Source organism: Sinocyclocheilus grahami, unplaced genomic scaffold (assembly GCF_001515645.1).
Source record: "Sinocyclocheilus grahami isolate Dianchi unplaced genomic scaffold, SAMN03320097.WGS_v1.1 scaffold401.1, whole genome shotgun sequence".
NCBI classification, from domain to species: domain Eukaryota; kingdom Metazoa; phylum Chordata; class Actinopteri; order Cypriniformes; family Cyprinidae; genus Sinocyclocheilus; species Sinocyclocheilus grahami.
In genome coordinates, this window is record NW_015505580.1 from 132,990 (window position 1) to 152,630 (window position 19,641).

At 37.2% G+C, this 19,641-nt stretch overlaps 1 protein-coding gene across 6 annotated transcripts in view; it reads left to right on the top strand.

The window, feature by feature from the left end:
- Positions 1–16,108, top strand: part of gapvd1 (GTPase activating protein and VPS9 domains 1) — a 52,687-nt gene extending 36,579 nt beyond the window's left edge. For 4 of the 6 annotated variants that reach the window (XM_016231870.1, XM_016231871.1, XM_016231873.1 and 1 more), the window contains 14 exons: positions 55–132; positions 874–1,220; positions 2,291–2,378; positions 3,865–3,897; positions 4,709–4,780; positions 4,857–4,997; positions 6,846–6,975; positions 7,150–7,262; positions 7,713–7,872; positions 8,371–8,558; positions 9,615–9,828; positions 10,107–10,179; positions 10,263–10,460; positions 12,647–16,108. In XM_016231870.1, the coding sequence (XP_016087356.1) occupies positions 55–132; positions 874–1,220; positions 2,291–2,378; positions 3,865–3,897; positions 4,709–4,780; positions 4,857–4,997; positions 6,846–6,975; positions 7,150–7,262; positions 7,713–7,872; positions 8,371–8,558; positions 9,615–9,828; positions 10,107–10,179; positions 10,263–10,460; positions 12,647–12,787 (1,976 nt within the window). In that variant the 3' untranslated portion in view covers positions 12,788–16,108. The remainder of the gene's footprint in view (positions 1–54; positions 133–873; positions 1,221–2,290; positions 2,379–3,864; positions 3,898–4,708; positions 4,781–4,856; positions 4,998–6,845; positions 6,976–7,149; positions 7,263–7,712; positions 7,873–8,370; positions 8,559–9,614; positions 9,829–10,106; positions 10,180–10,262; positions 10,461–12,646) is intronic. The other 2 variants (XM_016231872.1, XM_016231876.1) reach the window with 1 other exon arrangement.
- Positions 16,109–19,641: the final 3,533 nt, after the last annotated feature.

The window sequence follows — 19,641 nt, forward strand, 5'->3', positions numbered from 1 at the left end:
GTCACTCATTTACTTCATCCCTTTATGCACCCCTCCATTCTTCCACCTCTCTAGGAGCTCACAGTCTATCCTGTGCACCCTCTCAAGCAGATTCACTGCTGGCCATGTTCGATCCTCTCTCCTCTGGAGAAGGTAATGTCACTTCCCAGCATGCACTGCTGTAGAATGCAGTACTTACACATGTAAGAGCTAGAAAGGAGTGTCATTAATGTGCCTAATGACAAGAGCCCACTAAACAGCGTGTGCGCTGTGAAATAAAGCAAGCACTTGCCAGACTTCTATCCTATTATGGCCCATTCTTGTAGAATAGAGGGTTTTTATTATGTTGGTGTTTAAAGGCTAAATTTGATTTGTGTATGTCTAAGCCTACAAATCTACAATGGAAAGTTGCATAAATGTGTTGGAGAGACATTGTGAGAATACGTGTGTGTGGGGCAAGGTGAGGGGATGACAGGTTGCTAGACCTCACTGCAAGCGTTTTGGCTCAGTGGCCTGTCCCTACTGAGCTAGTGGCACAGGGCTGGCATTGGAAGGCACACAGCAGAGATGCTGTACCCTTGGAACAGGTGGCCTACTTTCACCTGAGGTCTGTCTGACTCTGACAGCTCTCTCAAGCTCTCTCTCTCACACACACACACACACACACACACTCACTCCTGCTGACGGTGTGCATGCAACCTTTTTTTTATGAATGCCAGTTGAACAGAAGTCATGTCACGACCCTGGCTCTAGTTTTGTTTGTCAAGAACTGGAGGTTTCGTTGCAAATATTAATATGCATAAACGTTTTTCTCACAGGTATAGAGTTTAGCCAGTGACATGATTTAAATACATAGGCAAAGACCCTCTAAATTTGGGTCAAATGTCTTTGCAGGTTCGTCCACTGGCACCATCGTGCGGCCCAAGGTACACTATCCCCGGCCCCCTCACCCTCCTCCTGACCCCCCCATTCCAGAGGCCAGCATAATGGGCCACCAAGAGCCTCGTCCACCCCTCTTCGCCCCCCACCTGGCGCAGAGTGACCTGGAGCATCCCAAGCAGAGGCACTCTTACCCTGAAAGGCTGGTCAGGAGCCGCAGCACAGATGTGGTGTCCGCTGGCCGCAGACCCAACAGTGATCCCGGACTGAACCGCAAGACCATGATGGAGGAGAGAGAACCGGCTGGGGCTTATTCCACAGGACCCACCTCCTCTCCCAGCAAGGATTCACTCAAAGGAGAGGTTAGAAAGATGGATTTATCAGTTTTGTGTAATCAGTATTATATATCTATACTTCCTCTACTGTATCAATATTAATTCAATTTAAAATAACTGTTTTCTATTTTAATATAATAATTAAAATGTAATGTATTACTGTGATGCAAAGCTGACTTTTCAGAAGCCATTACTCCAGTGTTCAATGTCACATGACCCTTCAGAAGTCATTCTAATATGCTGATTTGCTGCTCAGGATATATTTATTATTATTATCAGTAGGGATGCTCCGATCCGCATTTTTCGCCTCTGATACCGATTCCGATACCTAGGGTTCAGTATTGGCCGATACAGATACCGATCCGATACCAGTGAAGTTTTTTTCCCTCATTTAAATAAATGTAGAATTTATATATCTCTGTGTGTGGAACTGATAATTATTCTTTCACAATCTACTAGATACAGACTACATTAAGCTATCGTATGGCTTCAGAAGTAACAGAATAATTCGCACAATCGAGAAAAAATAAAAAATAAAAAATTATCGGATTTGGATCGGCTCTCTCTGACCGATACCTGATCCAAGAAAAATGGCACTATCAGAGCCGATACCCGATATGAATATCAGATCGGCGCATCCCTAATTATCAGTATTTAAAACAGTTGTGCTACTTAATATTTTTGTGAAAACAATGATTAAAAAAAAAAACCAATAATTTAAAGTTTAAAAGAACAGCATATTTTTGAATTAGATATTTTTTGTAATGGTATGCATTTCTTTCTTTCTTTCTCTCTCTCTTTCTTTCTTTCTTTCTTTCTTTCTTTCTTTCTTTCTTTCTTTCTTTCTCTAAAAATGTAATTAGAATTAAAAGTTACAATAACTTCCGCTATGTAAAATTTTTTATTTCTGAGAAAAAAAAATCTCTAAATCTACTCAACTATGTTACATAAACGGAAACTTAAATTAATTTTTTTTTTTTTATTTATATTTTTTTTCTTCATTCACGGTTCAAGTTAATTGAGGTCAAGTAATTGACAGAATGTAAATGTTTGAGTGAACTACTTCCTTAAATGATCATGTTTTTGTATGTGTTCAGTCTGAGGACAGAAAGGATAGCGATGATGAGAAGTCTGATAGGAACAGACCCTGGTGGAAGAAGCGCTTTGTTCCTGCCATTCCTAAAGGTGAGGAGCCCAACTCTTATACCCTGAAGGTTTTTGTAATGAGTACACGAGAAAAAATAAAAAATAAAAAATTATCGGATTTGGATCGGCTCTCTCTGACCGATACCTGATCCAAGAAAAATGGCACTATCAGAGACGATACCCGATATGAATATCAGATCGGCGCATCCCTAATTATCAGTATTTAAAACAGTTGTGCTACTTAATATTTTTGTGAAAACAATGATTAAAAAAAAAAACCAATAATTTAAAGTTTAAAAGAACAGCATATTTTTGAATTAGATATTTTTTGTAATGGTATGCATTTCTTTCTTTCTTTCTCTCTCTCTTTCTTTCTTTCTTTCTTTCTTTCTTTCTTTCTCTAAAAATGTAATTAGAATTAAAAGTTACAATAACTTCCGCTATGTAAAATTTTTTATTTCTGAGAAAAAAAAATCTCTAAATCTACTCAACTATGTTACATAAACGGAAACTTAAATTAATTTTTTTTTTTTTATTTATATTTTTTTTCTTCATTCACGGTTCAAGTTAATTGAGGTCAAGTAATTGACAGAATGTAAATGTTTGAGTGAACTACTTCCTTAAATGATCATGTTTTTGTATGTGTTCAGTCTGAGGACAGAAAGGATAGCGATGATGAGAAGTCTGATAGGAACAGACCCTGGTGGAAGAAGCGCTTTGTTCCTGCCATTCCTAAAGGTGAGGAGCCCAACTCTTATACCCTGAAGGTTTTTGTAATGAGTACATGCCTGCTTTCATCCTGTGGATCAGTGGTCAATGGCTTGAAAATTGCGTTTAAATATGGAAATAGTTGGCATAGAAAAAAGTAGTATTCTGTTTGAATGGGGGGAGGGGCATATTTGATGAGTACTGATAATATCTGCTTCTGTTATTGTATATAAAATTGAAAACTTTAATATTGGCTAATACTGATATGGTCACTGCTCTAATGTGCATTCCTACAACTATAAGACTTATTTAAATGTGCAAAACTTTAAATGTGTACTCGGATTGTTGCATTTCTGAATGTGAATCAGTGTTTCTAATTGGAGAAGAAATTGTCTGTGATTTTCTTCTTTAATTTATTATTCATTTTGAAAATCAAGTGTTTTCTATTGGCTGTTCTTTTCTTTCAGATGATTGACTATTAAACACTAAAGATGTGTTTTGCATGGAATTGCCTTGTATGATTAAATGTTTGGGGTATAAATTATATATTCTATTTTATACATATTTTCAATATTCTGCGATGAATAAAGTTCAAAAGAACAGCATTTATTTGAAAAATAGAAATCTATTGTAACATTATAAATGTCTTTTCTGTCACTTTTGATCAATTTAATGAAAAACTAAAAAACAAAACTCCCAAATTCTACTCGATTCGGTCTAACTTTCTGATGCCCCTTAGCAATTAGCATTTAGCATGGCTTGGGTATGTGTTTGTGAAGCCCAACCCTGTCTGTTGCTGTCTGTGTTCCTCACACAGTGCTCTATTGGACTGCAGAGGGTGAACTCCCAGGTAACCCACTCTTCAAGCTCTCTCCCACTCAGTCTAGTGCTGTACACTAGCAGCCCGAATATTTGCTAGCTCCTGTAGATTTCTCCTCGCCACTACGTGACGGCTCGAGCTGAGACGTGACACAGTCAAGCTTCATCTTTTCCTTCATGCAGCCATCTTGGTTTTCCATAATTTATTTTGCAGTGGTTGAACTCTAAATAAGGATTTTGCTCAAATATGCACTTGAAAAAGATGTATAATCTTCTGTAGGGATATAAAAACGACCTACTTTGGTATCAAGTCACAACTAAAATGAATAATAATTTAGAAAGTTAAATACTTTATTAAATTAAAAACAACAAGATTGTTTACTAGCATATACAGTGGGGGAAAAAAGTATTTAGTCAGCCACCAATTGTGTTGTGGAATCAAAATTAGTGTTGAGAGCCGAGATATTTTACTGTTCTTGGTAACTATTGAAATTTTGGAATCGGGACCTCAATTTTCATAGACTTTTCATATTAAGACAATGTCATCAGTTTGTTTTCACACACATCCTTCACACGCGCATACACATGACATTCTGCAGCACAGAGGCCCACATCTGTGTGTTTGCACTTTAGTAGTGACATGCTTCCTGTTTTATTTCCCCGTTACTGAATATTTGGTAGTGGCTCAAAAGCATTCAAAGCATGTTCGTCCATTTGATACAGTGGACCGGAGAGGGTCCGTGTCTTGAGGTTTGTCTTCTTGTAGGAGCACAGCTGCAGCGTTCTGAATTTTTTTATTTTTATATTTTGGTGACAAGAACTGTTCCTGTTCATTTTTGTAGTGCCGATCGGGGGGCTGCGAAAGCGGGACAAGCCGGAAAAAGACGAGCAAGGAGCAGAGAGGGTACCACAAGGTCTGCTTTCATTAAACTCTTATCAAACACTCACTGCAGCAACTGTCCAAGCTGATCACTTGTGTATGCATCTCAGGTATACCAGATGAGCCTTCAGCATTCAGGCAGAGCTCTAAGACCCAGTCAGCAGAGGCAATAATGGACAAGTACAAGTACATCATGGAGAAACGACCCACCCACAGTGATGGGGCAGTTTCTGGAACTTATGTTGGACAAGGTTTGTCATATGATAATTAGGCTTGCCGTGATAGACTGTGCTGACGGTGATACCGTTGTTAAGCCGCAACACTGGTTATGTCACTTGCCCACCGTGGCACCGACCCCCACTGTCGTTTTGTTTTTTTATAGTAATAAAAATCATTTAGTTCAGTAAAAGAACAGACACTACAATTAAAAACTGAACGCGGCTGCTCAATGCAGCGTGCCGAACGACAGTTGCATCACAGATCAGATTTCATTTATCCAGTGAGGAGAGTGAGTCGAGCTGACTGGCAAGAAGAGTGAGGTGAGACAGACAAGACGATGGTGGATGATTTAGTTTCGAAACGAGATGCAAAAGTGCCTGTTTGACAATATTTTGGATTTTGAAAAGCCTGTTGACTTTTGCCGTTTATCTAAGGTGATTTTGGAAGTTTTTTTAAACATTCGTTTCCTAATTTAATTGGTTCCACATTGTTTGCAGATTTTTACTTTATTTAAACTGTAATTTGTTTTGTGTATGCCATGCCTCCAAGCTTTCTTACTCGTTTTGCTAATAAACGTTCTAAGTTTCTTATTTATTTGTTTATATATTATACATGTTTACTTGGCCTATTTCCTGTTTTGTATACCTATATAAACTTTATGTAAGTTATATAGCCTGCCCTATAGCATGGTGTATTTTTATTTTTTTTGTTAATAAAAGTTCTATGTTTTATATATAGGCTAAAGTGAGTTTGACGTTGTATTTTGTTGTTGCATTCAAGCAATTGACACGAACTGTCACTTATTCGAAAGTGAAAGTAAAATGCGCACGGCGCTTTTAAGCTTTTTAAAAGCGAGGAAAAGAGGGGAAATTCAAACAAACTAAAAACGAACAATTGCTTTACGCTGAATTGCTGCTATTTGAAAGTGAAAGTAAAATGTGCACGCAGATTTTACAAGCTATTTAAAAGCGAAGGAAAGCGAGGAAAAGAGGGAACGCCCCCACCCCCGCCCCCACGGTGATACCGGTATTACCGGTGCTGTCACACGTCGATTAACCGGTGGGAAAATTTCCTCAACGTAACAACCCTAATGATAATATTCATACTTTATTTAGAAACTCTAGAAACACTCTCTTTCTTCAGTATTGTGGAGTAAATAACTAAAAAGTAGTTATGCTTCTAACATTTTATAGTAGTCTGGTACAGACGTTGTCCCCTCATGTGTAGCATTGTCCAATTAATTTTAGTGAACTGGTTTGTGCAGATAGTTCATGTAAATATATCAAGCATGAATCACATGAATTCACAGATTTTGACAAAAAGGATTTGTTTTATAAGACTTTTTTTTTTATTAAGTGAAACAATTTTTTCACAAGTAATATTTTATAGAGTATATACACACACAGAATTGTTTACTCTGGGTTTTTTTTTAATCCAAGTTCAATTTTATTAAATGATTTATTTATTGTATTTATTTATTCAATGTTAAATCTGTGTCTGGCATTAAATAGCCTGTGAAGCTGATATGGCATAAACTTCAATACAACAAGAATAATTTACAGATTGATCAGTGAATCAGTGTGTAGAAGTTCCTCATTATTTTGTAGTAAAATACATTGGGCTTAGTCTTTTTTTGACTATTATATGAAATGCAATACGAAAATATAATAGCTTTTGTTAGCAACTTATATCGTTTGGAACAGCCCTGGAAATAGTTGCAGTAATTCCAGTAAACTATTCCTTTAACTACTTTCAGAGTAGTTTGACTACAGTTTTTAAAATAGCTTCTCCAACACTGCTTATGTTGCTTCTTAGACTAAATGTATCAACGAAACAGTTTGTCGTCTGCTGTTTGTAACCGTTTTGCTCTGTTTTTACAGAGCCTTGTAGAGAAGGAGACAGTGAGCATGACTCCCCTAAAGATGAAGCCCTGCAGAACATCTCTGCAGATGACCTTCCAGACTCTGCCAGTCAGACAGCGCCACCTCAGGACAAGACATTCTCCTTCAGGTGTCTCAGACAAACTAACTCTCACTCACACTTTATTCTCTTGAAAGTAAAACCAGTATATTCTGAAAGTTTTAAGTCTCAGAAACCAAAATGGCAATGAACATTTAACAGAATCAGAATGAGGAGTGAATTTTGATCTAATGTGTGCGTAACCTGTCTGTTGTATCTCTGCAGTGATATTAAGAAAAAGCTACGCCTGGCGCTGTGCTCTGCAGATTCGGTTGTATTTCCCATCATTCCACCGGCAACAACACGTAACGGTCTCCCAGACCATGCAGATCCTGAAGGTTACTTATTATCTATATTATCTTCTATTATCTATACTTGCCTCGTACTATACTTCTTACAAAGTTGTAATATGTCACTTTTAATTTATAATAATAATAATAATGATAATAATAAATGAATGCTATTTTAAAACAGTATTAGTTTTATATAATTAAAACTATTAACTGCAATACAAATGTGCAATTATTAGTGTTGTTAATAATAATGATAGTCATTATTATTAATACTACAATTATGTTTTTAATTTTATTTTATGAACTATTATTACTCTTGTCATTGTTGTTGTTATTATTTTTATGCTAGTATGCAGTCCTGTTTAAAAGGAACCTTCATCTGAACTAAAGTTTTTGTAGCTCTGTACACATGGGGTGAAAGTAGCTGTTCCGCAGGTTTTGAGGTTTAAAACGCTGTGCATTTATGTCTGGCCCCTGTCTCCTCTCTCTCCTCAGACAACGAGATCGTGTGCTTTCTGAAGGTGCAGCTGGCGGAGGCCATTAACCTGCAGGATAAGAACCAGATGGCTCAGATCCAGGAGACTACGCGCTGCGTCAGCCACCTCGACCCCCGCACCTGCAGAAAACTGCTCACTGCCATGGCAGAGGACTACAGGTACACAAATTACTCTCTTATACTCTCTCTCTCTCTCTCTCTCTCTCTCTCTCTCTCTCTCTCTCTCTCTCTTTTAATGAACATATAAACATGCTAGATTTACCACGTTAATTGTTGCGGAAATGCATCATAGCAGTAACTTACGTGAAAAAGGGTCCATTGCTGAGTTTGCCAAAAATCTAAAGTCCTACGTTACCTGTGGAATCCCAACTCCGACTTCATCCTCCACACGACGCTGAACGTTATCGAGCTGCTCTTTAAGCAGAGATAGGTCTTTCAGCTGCCTGAATGGATCCTGATTAAGAAACATAAAAAATGAGAAACTAACAACAAACAAATCTCTCTCTCTTTTAATGTCTCCCTAACTTTGTCACATTGTTTCTCTCCTTTCCTCACTTCTTTCACACACATCTGTGAATCACCGTTTAATAAAAGATTGTGCTGACATATTTTTGGGCATGACTCCATAATGAGCGCTGTGATGGTTTTGTGCAATAGGAAACGGGCTCCGTACATCGCCTATCTGACACGGTGCAGGCAAGGCTTGCAGACGTCTCAGGCTCATCTGGAGCGACTCCTGCAGAGAGTGTTGAGAGATAAAGAAGTGGCCAACCGCTACTTTACCACCGTCTGTGTACGACTGCTCCTGGAACACATGGAGTCAAAGATGCTTGACTTCATCAAAGGTCTATACACATCTCTATGAATACGAAAACTGCTTGTAGTTGCACTTATGGTGTTGATTGAAGATTCCAGTGCATTTGAGTCAGTTTGAGTCCTTCTCAGAGCAGAGGTGGATATTTGTTTCATTAGAGTCGAGGTCTCAAAAACTTTAATTACCCGGCGGTTACTAGCTAGCTGGAGTTCTCCATTTTTACAGCTACTAATTGTATAGTTATGTATGCGTGGCTAGCCCTTTTCAGACTATAGTGACTTGTATTACACACCTATCTAAAGTACTACTCTGTAGTGTAGTGGATTAATGATGTCTGAGATTGTATTCATGAAGAACTGCAGGCTGGTTGTGGTCTCATTTAATAGACCAGACACATCACAGTGCAAGTAATTTAAAAATACAGTACTGTTCAAAAGTTTGCGGTTACTTAAGAAGTGTTTTAAAGAAGCCTCTTATGTTCAGTAAGCCTGGATTTGTTTGATCAGAAATACAGTAAAAACAGTAATATTGTGAAAAAAGATTACAATTTAAAACAAGTTAAAAAAAATTTAATATACATTAGAATGGAATTTATTCCTATAAGGGCGAAGCTGAATTTTCTGCAGCCATTACTCCTGTCTTTAGGATCCTTCTGTCTTACATGATCCTTTTTTTTTTCAAATGAACAGCGTTTACTTTAAATATAAATCATTTGTTTCATTATGCATAGCTTTACTGTTAGTTTAGATCAATTTAGTACATCCTTGCTAAATAACATTATTTTAGTGTTAGAAAAAATAAAAATTCTTACTGACCCCAAACTGAATGGTGTGTAAAATGACTAAATTACTTAGCAGTGAATTTGCACATATGCTATTTGTACTGTACATAAAATAATTTTATTTCCTGTGAACAGGCAAAATTAAGTGTCTGAAGCAGCTGCATCTGGTCGAAAATCTAAAATATTTTCTTAGTGCAAAATAAAATTACCCATGTGTACATTTAATTCAGCTAAATTTGAGTGGTTGTATGAAATGATAATGTGAGATCCCTGCATTTAAGTTCGACTGTCTTTGTGGTTCTGCAGCATTTCAGGGCTGCACAGCAGCTGACGATAAGACAGCAGCCGTGGAGGATTTCCTGCGTTACCTGTATGGAGCCATGGCCCACGATGCCATCTGGCAGTATGCCAGTGAAGAGCAGCTCCAGGATGCCCAGATGGCCATCGAACGCAGCGTCATGAACCGCATCTTCAAACTGGCATTCTACCCCAACCAGGATGGGGACATCCACAGAGACGAGTGAGGAAACTCATAAATCCTTCTTCCTTATTCCTGTTAATTTCCACATTGTGTCTAAACCAGATGTGATGCATGATGCAACTTCCTCTATACTAATTTGTCTGACGTTTTGTCAGCCAGACATGGTTTTTGTCTTTGTTGCACCCACAATGATCTTATTGGACTAAAATTCTATTTATGCCTGCTTAAACACTAAATATGTTTCAAATGCCTGTGATTGTGTTAATTTGCAAAAGAAAATGGTATATGTGGTTACTGGTATGTCTCCTTTATTCAAGGCTATTCCAGGAGCACATTCAGCGTCTGTCCAAAGTGGTGACGGCCAATCACAAAGCCCTGCAGATCCCAGAGGTAACCATTTGCACTACGTCTCAGAATATAGTTAGAAACAAAGACAGAAAAACAGCATTTAATCTTTGTGTGAATCTGTGCAGGTGTATCTGAAGGAGGCACCGTGGCCCTCAGCGCAGGCTGAGATCAGGACCATCAACGCCTATAAGACCCCACGAGATAAAGTACAGTGCATCCTGCGCATGTGCTCCACAATTATGAACCTGCTCAGCCTGGCCAATGAGGACGCTGTACCCGGGGCGGACGACTTTGTCCCTGTGCTCGTCTTTGTCCTGATTAAAGTGAGTTAAGAGACACAACCATAGAGTGATAATGCTCATAATTGCGTTAAGTGCGTTGTGCATTCTGTAACAGTACAATGATCATTTCTGATAGTTGGCACTAAGGCCCATAAGCATCGGGGTCTAAGTAATCAAATATGGCATTTAATAAAAAATATCTCTTTAGAAGTTCATTAAATAAATTCAGCTTGTTCTGTAATCGCAACTACTGTACATCCATAACACACATTGACTTTATTAAACCGCTTTAAGATGTAATGAAAAACTGCACATCCTTTCAAATACAAGCAACTTGCAGTTGCAATTTTGTAAGAGCAGAATTCATTGCTTTGTCCTTTAAAAAGATACCTAATATTTATTTGTTTTCGCCTCCCTGATGCTTAAAAACCAGCTGCACAGTTATATTTCCAATAGGGCTGGGCGATAAAAGGATAACGATAATTAGCGCAATGTAGTTTTACTTGATAAAATGATAACACAAGTTTGATACATGTTTGATATAATTTTATGTGCCAAAAGCTGATCAAAACAATGCTATTTATTTGAATCGTTCCACACGGACCTATATCCGCTCAGCTCAAAGTTCAAATAGCAGTGCAGCGCGAGATTACTAGAGCACTGTTTACTCGCTAATAAGTGTCGGGTCATGTGACCACAGTGAAGCGCTTGAATTCAGCAAACAACACAAATGACTCGGTGATTTAAACTAGTTTACAGCCAGATGAAACCGCGCTGACAAACAGGAGAAACACTGGTGTGCAAAGATACAGTCAGAAGGCTTTTCAATCTAAATCGCTATTATTTAGGTCATCCTAACTCAAGCTACTGTCAAATGTGCATTTCTAAGAGACAAAACATGTAATATTAATGCATATTGCAGCCTGAACTACAAACTATGTTGAAGATACTTGTCAAAGTCAGGCAACTCAAACCTGTTTCATGATTTGAAACAATACCACTCATTAGAACATGCAGAAACTAAGAAAATACATTTTCTATTAAGATACTTATTTTAAGGAAAAATGACTGGAAAAGTGTAAAGAACTCAAAAACGTAAAGTGTTTGTCATGTTGTGACCATAAGAGTAGTTTAAAACCACAATTAACGGTCTGCTTTCTACAACTTTCACTTAGGAGCAAAAGTCTGTCTTTAAACTTGAAAGAAAGAAATATTTGAAATAGTGCTGTCAAACGATTAATCGCATCCAAAATAAAAGTTTTTGTTTACATAATGTGTGTGTGCTGTGTATATTTATTATGTGTATATATAAAGACACACACATGCATGTATATATTTATGTTTTGAATATATTTATATATGATATAAATTATATGAATGTACATTTAAATACATGTAAATATTTTCAAAATATATGCTGTATGTGTGCATATTTATATATATACATAATAAATGTACACACACATATATTATGTAAACAAAACATTTATTTTGGATGCGATTAATCACGATTAATTGTTTGACAGCACTCATTTGAAATTTATCATGATAATTATCAATATCATGAATTTTTTTGGCCATATCGCCCAGCCCTAATTTCCAATATTTGCTGATACGATAAACTAAAATATATATTTTTAAATGACATTATTAAAAAAAAAAAAAAGGTATGGTATTGTGCATCACTGCTACAAATGATATTTAAAAAAAAGTTGTTGAAGATTATTCTTTTTAAGGATAATTTTGTATAAATTACCGTTTAAATTTTTTGTGGTTGGTAAGATTAAAAAAATTTTTTGTTGCATTTATTTGATCAACAATACAGTAAAAATTTGAAAAGAACAGCTTTTTTTATTTTTATTTTTTTTATTATATATATATTGTTCAATTTTATGCATCCTTGCTGAACAAAAGTATTAATTCCTTAAAAAAAAACTTTTGAATGCTACTCTGCTTCAAGGTTAGAACCTGTAAAGTATTTGGAAACAGACTTAATGCACTGATACTAATACTAGAGTTTTTGTTTGCTTGATGTGTGTTATTGTGTGTGTGGGAGGGTTTTTCAGTTTCCCCCAACCATACCTATTTGCATTTGCTCTGCACACGCCCACACCAGATTTTCTAAACTTGTAAGTGCGCTTGAATGTGTAAGCATGCACAATGTGGGTGGTCAGATGTTATCTCCTACGTTAATTCCCCCCTCTCGCTCGTTCTCTCCCTCCCTCCAGGCAAACCCACCCTGCCTTCTGTCCACCATTCAGTACATCAATAATTTCTACGCCAGCAGGCTGAGCGGGGAGGAGTGCTATTGGTGGATGCAGTTCACTGCCGCCGTGGAATTCATTAAAACCATCGACGATCGCAAGTGAAGCAGAACAGCCACCTGTATGGGCAGACTGTAGGAAGGAGAAAGAGAGAGAGAGAAGGGAGAGAGAGGACAGCGCGGACAACTCTCCCCTTCATCGAGAACGTCTGTATAGCTGTACATAGAGGCAAAAACACTTCAAGTTTAAATTAGATCACACATTAGATATGATCATGACAGGTTTTACTACGCTGGGGTGTTAAAGGAAAAAAAACAAATAATGCGGCAGGTGGCGACATTACCGCTCTCTACTGATCTCACTTATAACTCATGTCTTTTTCTGTAGTACTGGGGAGGTGCTGGGGCTTAGAATCAAATTTTATATTAAACACAGATTTAGCAAGTAATTAACTCTGTTAAAACATACCTATCGAGTGAAAAAGGGACCAGGAACTACCTGCAACGATCATGTGTCGGGACGCTTCAGAGGGGAATCCATGATTCTGTCCTCCTTGTATAAACCGTGCAATCTCACCCCGTTCAAATCTAACGTCGAGTCATATCGAAGAACGCATCACTATAGATGCTGCAAGTGTATCAATGTTACAGTTTATCAAATTAATCATGCCATTATTTTAATAGTGCAGCTTGTTCTATGAATGTAAACAGGTTTTGTCATTATTGTACATTGATTCTTTCCTACGTTTCCCAGACAATTTGAAAATAAGGGCCCACATATTTATATAAAATAAAATGTATTTATTACTTAACTCCTGCATTTAATGTTTTATAAAATTTACTGACTTGTTGTGAATTAGTTGTCGGGCAGATGCGCACGGTTCGGTTGAGGAAACAAGTTCTAGAAATATTCAATCTCACAGAGAGCTGCTAAAACAGGGTGTCTTCACATTAGCGGATAGAGTTCTGAATTAGTGCCTTGCTGATATTTGCAGTAACACTTGTTCTTTTAGTTTTGGTGGATTTTCTGCCACATCTCGCAGTTCTTGCGTCTTCCTTGAAGTGAGGAAGTCGGATGTGTCAAAGTCAAGCCTGGCTAAACGCCACTATGCTATTAATAACAAACCTGAAATAAAAAGTACAACATGCCAAGTAGAAACACCCTACATTTGGACAGTCAGTATGAGGATTGTTATTTGTGTTGAATAGATGGAAAATGGACTGCTGGGTCTTACATGAGAGTTATTGCTGTCGTCCCCAGAAAATATTTTTATTTAGTTTGCTACTGACCCTTTACTTGTGTTGAAATTCCATGTATTTTTTCAGAGTTCTTACTTTTGCAGGATTAAATCATTGTTATTTTTATAATGCAATTCCCAAGTAAAACTATTAGTTAGGAGGAATATTTTTGTGTAATTTGAGGTTCACGCAGAAAAAAAGTGTAGGATGTACCCTCAAAGAGACCACTTATTTACCCCTAAATGGTTCAAAGTAGTACCTTAAGTCCAGTGACAAGCTGGTACAATTTTTGCATATTTTTTCTGACAGTGTGTTGTTTGAGTTTAGATAGCAAGGAACATTTTAACACTGTGGCATTATCAATGCTAGTGTATTGATGTTGAGGAGAATATATGTATTGATACAGGCTACCTCGTGTCATAACCCCCTAACAGCTAGCACATATTCTTCAGAACAGTTTTTGCTGTTGATATCAGTATATTATTTAAACAGGAATATAAAATATCATGCTCTGTGTGTTATCGTTAAATTATCTTTATTAGATCAGAACATCCCACTAACCTTTGCACACCAGTAGAACTAGGGCAAAAGAAATGTATCCTTAATATTTTACGTGGTTGTCAGAGTTTCCCGCTTCAAATCTGTATTTTATTGTTACTGCTAAACATCTAAAAGCAAACGCTGGGGGCTGGGTGTTGGTCCTAAATATAGTAGATGCACTTAGAACAATTAGTTCTACCTCCGACTATGTACATAAAGGGATGAATAAAATGTAATGCATTCTTTTCCTCTAGCTTTTGTAGCCTTTAGAGCTCTGTATATACTTTTTCTTTCTGATTTGAATGGTGCATGAACTCTATATCGCTGGTTGCTACCATGTATCTCTCTCTTGCACAAAGTGTAATACGAAGAGCATCAGCTACAAGACTCACTTCGCAGTGCACTTTGGAACAACACTGATATTCTGTATATTATAGCATTTATATTCTATATAAATGTTATAACAGAATATCTTTGTTTTTATTTGTTCCCTTTTAACTTATGTGATATAAAACTGAATCGCCTTTTCAACATTTTCTGTAACGTGGAATCGGGTGTTGTTGATTAAACATCTCAATATCTTGAATGGTTCAGGCTATCAGACTATTTTGGTGCTCTGTTTGTTTGCAGCGGTTGATTTTATTTATTTTTTCCCCCCTATAGCAGCAGTGTTGCATTTGGTGGCATCTGCATCTTGGTGAAAGTAGTTGCCAAAGGAATCAAAGACTGTATTTTCATGACATTCTTATACTGATGTTTTTGTGTACAAAGCCTGTCCTAACTAAAACATGCACCTTGAGGGTTATGTAACCTGTGGCAAATATTTGAAGAGGACTTGTTTCTTTTCTTTTTTCCCCCCCTCATGGTTTGCTTGAGATTGAAAGGTTGGTGTTTTTGTTGTAACTGGAAGAAATAAAAGGTGATGGTCTCAATGTTCAAATATTCTAACCTAAGAGTAATTGCATAATCTTTGTGATTTCCAATAGGGCCTTTTTTAATTAAAGCAGTGAGAGCGTTTGAATAAATACACTACTATTCATTTGTTCACTGTTTTAGCAGAAGTGACTCCAGCGATGATTTCTGGTGTAAACAGGGTTTTGGGGTACTGAACTGAACTGGCTATGTTGACGGAGCAAGGCATTGTACTCGATCTGTATTTAAGAGCTTTATAATCCCTAGCGTACAATGTTTGTCCACTGTTTGGAAGAGCATGCTAAGAGAATTATGGGTAATGCTTGCATTTGTAAGCTTACTCACTTGGGCTCCTGTTGGGAAGGCATTCTGTGTGTTATGTGATTTTAATATAAACCTGTACATAATTCTTAAAAAAAAAAAAGATTAAAGACTTTTTCCGTGAACATGCAACGTCTGTTTTTACGCCAAATGTCCTTCTGTCTGTGTTCTGGCTTTTTGATTTGGTTTTAATTGCACTGACCTAAACTTCCTGAAGCAGCCAAGGTCAGACAGTGGAAAGACTTTATTCACAATCGATAATCCCAAACTATTCCTCTATTAAAAAGTTGATCAACAAGACTGGCTTTAACTTTAAAAACTGGCGTTCTGTCGAACTTTACACGTCGATATCTGTCACCTTCACGTCACGCACATAAATATGGCTTGAATATGACGAAACGGAGGGTGCCACAAATAGCAAAGCCCCCGCACTCGCCACACATTTAATTACCACTGACAACTGTATAGCGGATTTGTAATTGGAGATTTTTTCAGTGTAATAGGCTCTCGTTCGCTCTCTCTCTCCTGCCCTTACCACTCCAGTGCTCTAATTGTAATCTTTCCATCAGAGGAAAAGAACACAGCGGGGCACCTTTGCTTCTCTTGATGATATCTCCGATTGTTCATTTAAATTTAAATTTGGCCAGAAAAAGGGTAATTAGTTGTATTAATAACCTGAAATGACTCGCTTGGTCGGGAGATGAGATGGTTTTTGTTTAGGTGAGATCGGGTGGATATCGGCAGCCCGCTGTGTGAGATGGAGGCCTTGTTGGTGAAACAGGCTGGTGATATGAATAAACTTTGATTATACAACACGAGGTCGTCGCCCCCCCCATCTAAATGCATTTGGCAATCCTCTGGCCGTGTTATTGTCGTTTTTCCGTTTGTAAACAAAGGTTCTTGGGGGTTTGCTGATTTGATTGTGCATGCTGGATTTGGGAATGGGTTTTGTCTGATGCAACTGTGTTACATATTGATGTCAGATTGTTGCATGAAGATCTAAACAGCCTGAGGGCCAAGCCCAGATGGCACTGAAATCACAGATCATCAGTCCAGTGAGGCTCACACATGACTACACACACACACGCACGCGCGCACACACACGTACGCACACACTCACACAAACACAGGCTATTCAGTCAGGATTTCTTTTTTTTATGTTAGGCTTTATTCACATGGTTTGGGATTCACATGCAGTTGCAAGCTTTATGGGTCAGCTACCTTTAAAGGGGTCATATGATGTTGCTAAAAATAACATTATTTTGTGTATTTGGTGTAATGAAATGTGTTTATGCAGTGTAAAGTAAAAAAAAACATTATTTTCCACATACTGTACATTATTGTTTCTCCTCTATGCCCCGCCTTTTTGAAACACGTCGATTTTTACAAAGCTCATCGGTCTGAAAAGCGAGGTGTGCTGTGATTGGCCAGCTATCCAGTGCATTGTGATTGGCCGAATCCCTCAAGCGTGTGACGGAAATGTTACGCCCCTCACCATACTGTTGATGCCGTGTCTGGCTGGAGCGACGAGACAAAAACATTAAAACCCATTACAAACGCATTATGCAAATCTTCTCACATAGTGAGGTAGATATGTGGGGGCGTGTTAGAACGAGCTGTTTTAGGTAGGCGTGGCTGACCCTTAACTTTTATATAGAATATCTCTTTGGATTTGAGACTTTAGTCTTTGCAACTTTACAGATCTTCTTTATGCACCAAGAGCTTGTAACACTCCAAAGAGAAAGGAAAACTTGAAATCGCATCATATGACCCCTTTAACATAGGCTACCTTATGTATGTAATATACCCAATATGTGACCTTGGGGTCACATATTGGGACCACAAAACCAGTCATAAGGGTACATTTTTCAAATTGAGCTATTTTAAAATCTGGAATCTGATGGTGCAAATTTTTTTTTAAAATATTGAGAAAATCACCTTTAAAATTGTCCAAATGAAGTTCTTAGCAATGCATATTACTTATCAAAAATTTTGTTTTGATATATTTACGGTAGGAAATTGACAAAATATCTTCATGGAACACGATCTTTACTTAATATCCTAATGATTTTTGCATAAAAGAAAAATGGATAATTTTGACCCACACAATGTATTTTTGGCTATTGCTACAAATATACCCGTGCTACTTAAGACTGGTTTTGTGGTCCAGGGTCACATATATCACATATGTATGGTGCAATGGCAAGTTGTTAATACCATTGTCTTTACCCTGTTGCACCTGGGGGGAAAATGACTGCATAGTGTGTGTGTGTGTGTGTGTGTGTGTGTGTGTGTGTGTGTGTGTGTGTGGGGGGCTTTACCCTGTTGCACCTGGGGGGAAAATGACTGCATAGTGTGTGTGTGTGTGTGTGTGTGTGTGTGTGTGTGTGTGTGTGTGTGGGGGGCTATTTCCTTTCTTTTTGGTCATGTGATGACATCACAACTACATGGCTTCTTGCAGTGTTCCTCAATTTGATAGACATGCTTTTTTTTAATGATAGTAATACTACTACTACTAATAATATAGCTGTACTTCAATTTTTTGGTTATATTAATAAGGAAATAAAATAAAAATAATTCATTTGAGCTTATTATATACTTTATTTCTTCAAATGTTTTGACATTTAAACCACCCAGACTTTTTTGACTATACACTGTGCCAAAAAAAGTATTGATTTATATTATTATTAATTATATATTTAGTTTCAAAGAACGCTAACTTTTTTTTTTTACTTGTGTAATGCGTTTAGAAATTCAGAATTATCATCAATCTCAACTGCAGTTTATTTGAAACTTATATGGTGTAATTTCAACCTCAGAGTGTGAAAGTTTAATGACCACATGTACCATTATGAAGCTGCGCTAGGTTGCTCTGAACTAAAGTCATATGCGATTGATAGAATAATGCCAGTAAATGTGCAGACATTGATAGGTCTGAGTAGGTGTCGTTCTCGCAGTGACCGCCAGATGGCAGCCGCACCATTTGCGACCAGCGCTTCTGATGTCCCCGAAACAAAGAACAAATTCAGATACTGTAGTAGCTAAAACACACACCATTTTGTGAAACCTTCCTTTAAAACTGCCTACATAATTTAGACAATCAGTAATGCTGATAAAATAATACAAATGGAACGTCTGCAAGATGGTACATGTTCAGATATAAACACTTAATAATCAGAAATAACATGACTGAATTATTATTATTATTATTATTTATGAGCCTGTTCTCATTAGCAGGGATATGTTTCTAAAATAAAAATTCTCGTATGTTTAAAAATCATTAATGTAAGATTTTGCAGATTACATCTGAAAATTATAATATCATTTTGTTATAGGCTAAAGTTTTACTTTTCACTTATAAGAAAATAATTCTTAATAAAATCATTCACAACTGCGTTAACATTCATTTAGCGCTGGGAGCTCTTATATAACCTTACTTTTGACAAATATTTCTGGTCTAGGCCCCAGAGTAATTTCACATGAGCTAAAAGTAGATAAGTAAATAAGTTTAACAATTAACTATAAGTTTATGCTCTTGAAAATCACAACCCTTTCTTTGCTCTTGTTTTCTCAAAGTGCTTTTTGGACCATCAGTCTACACCATTAAATAACTGCTAATTTAAAGGCAACATTAACCAATGCACATAATCGATAACCAACATAATGGCATTCTCATAATCTCAGCTGGTTATTATTCAGTCTATCCGATTACACATTACACAATTCTGCTGATGCCCACAGGTACCGCATGCAATTGTAATGTAATGAAAAAGTCACTGACTTTTACCTTCCCATAAGCATGCTTGCATAAATTCATTTTTATCTGTCTGTCCACACACAATAAAAGTTCTAACACAACCGCAGCATTATAGAAGCATTAGAAGATGAGAAACCCCCCCCCCCCCCCCCATCCCTACATAAGTGAGAACAAACAAAACAAGGCAGCAG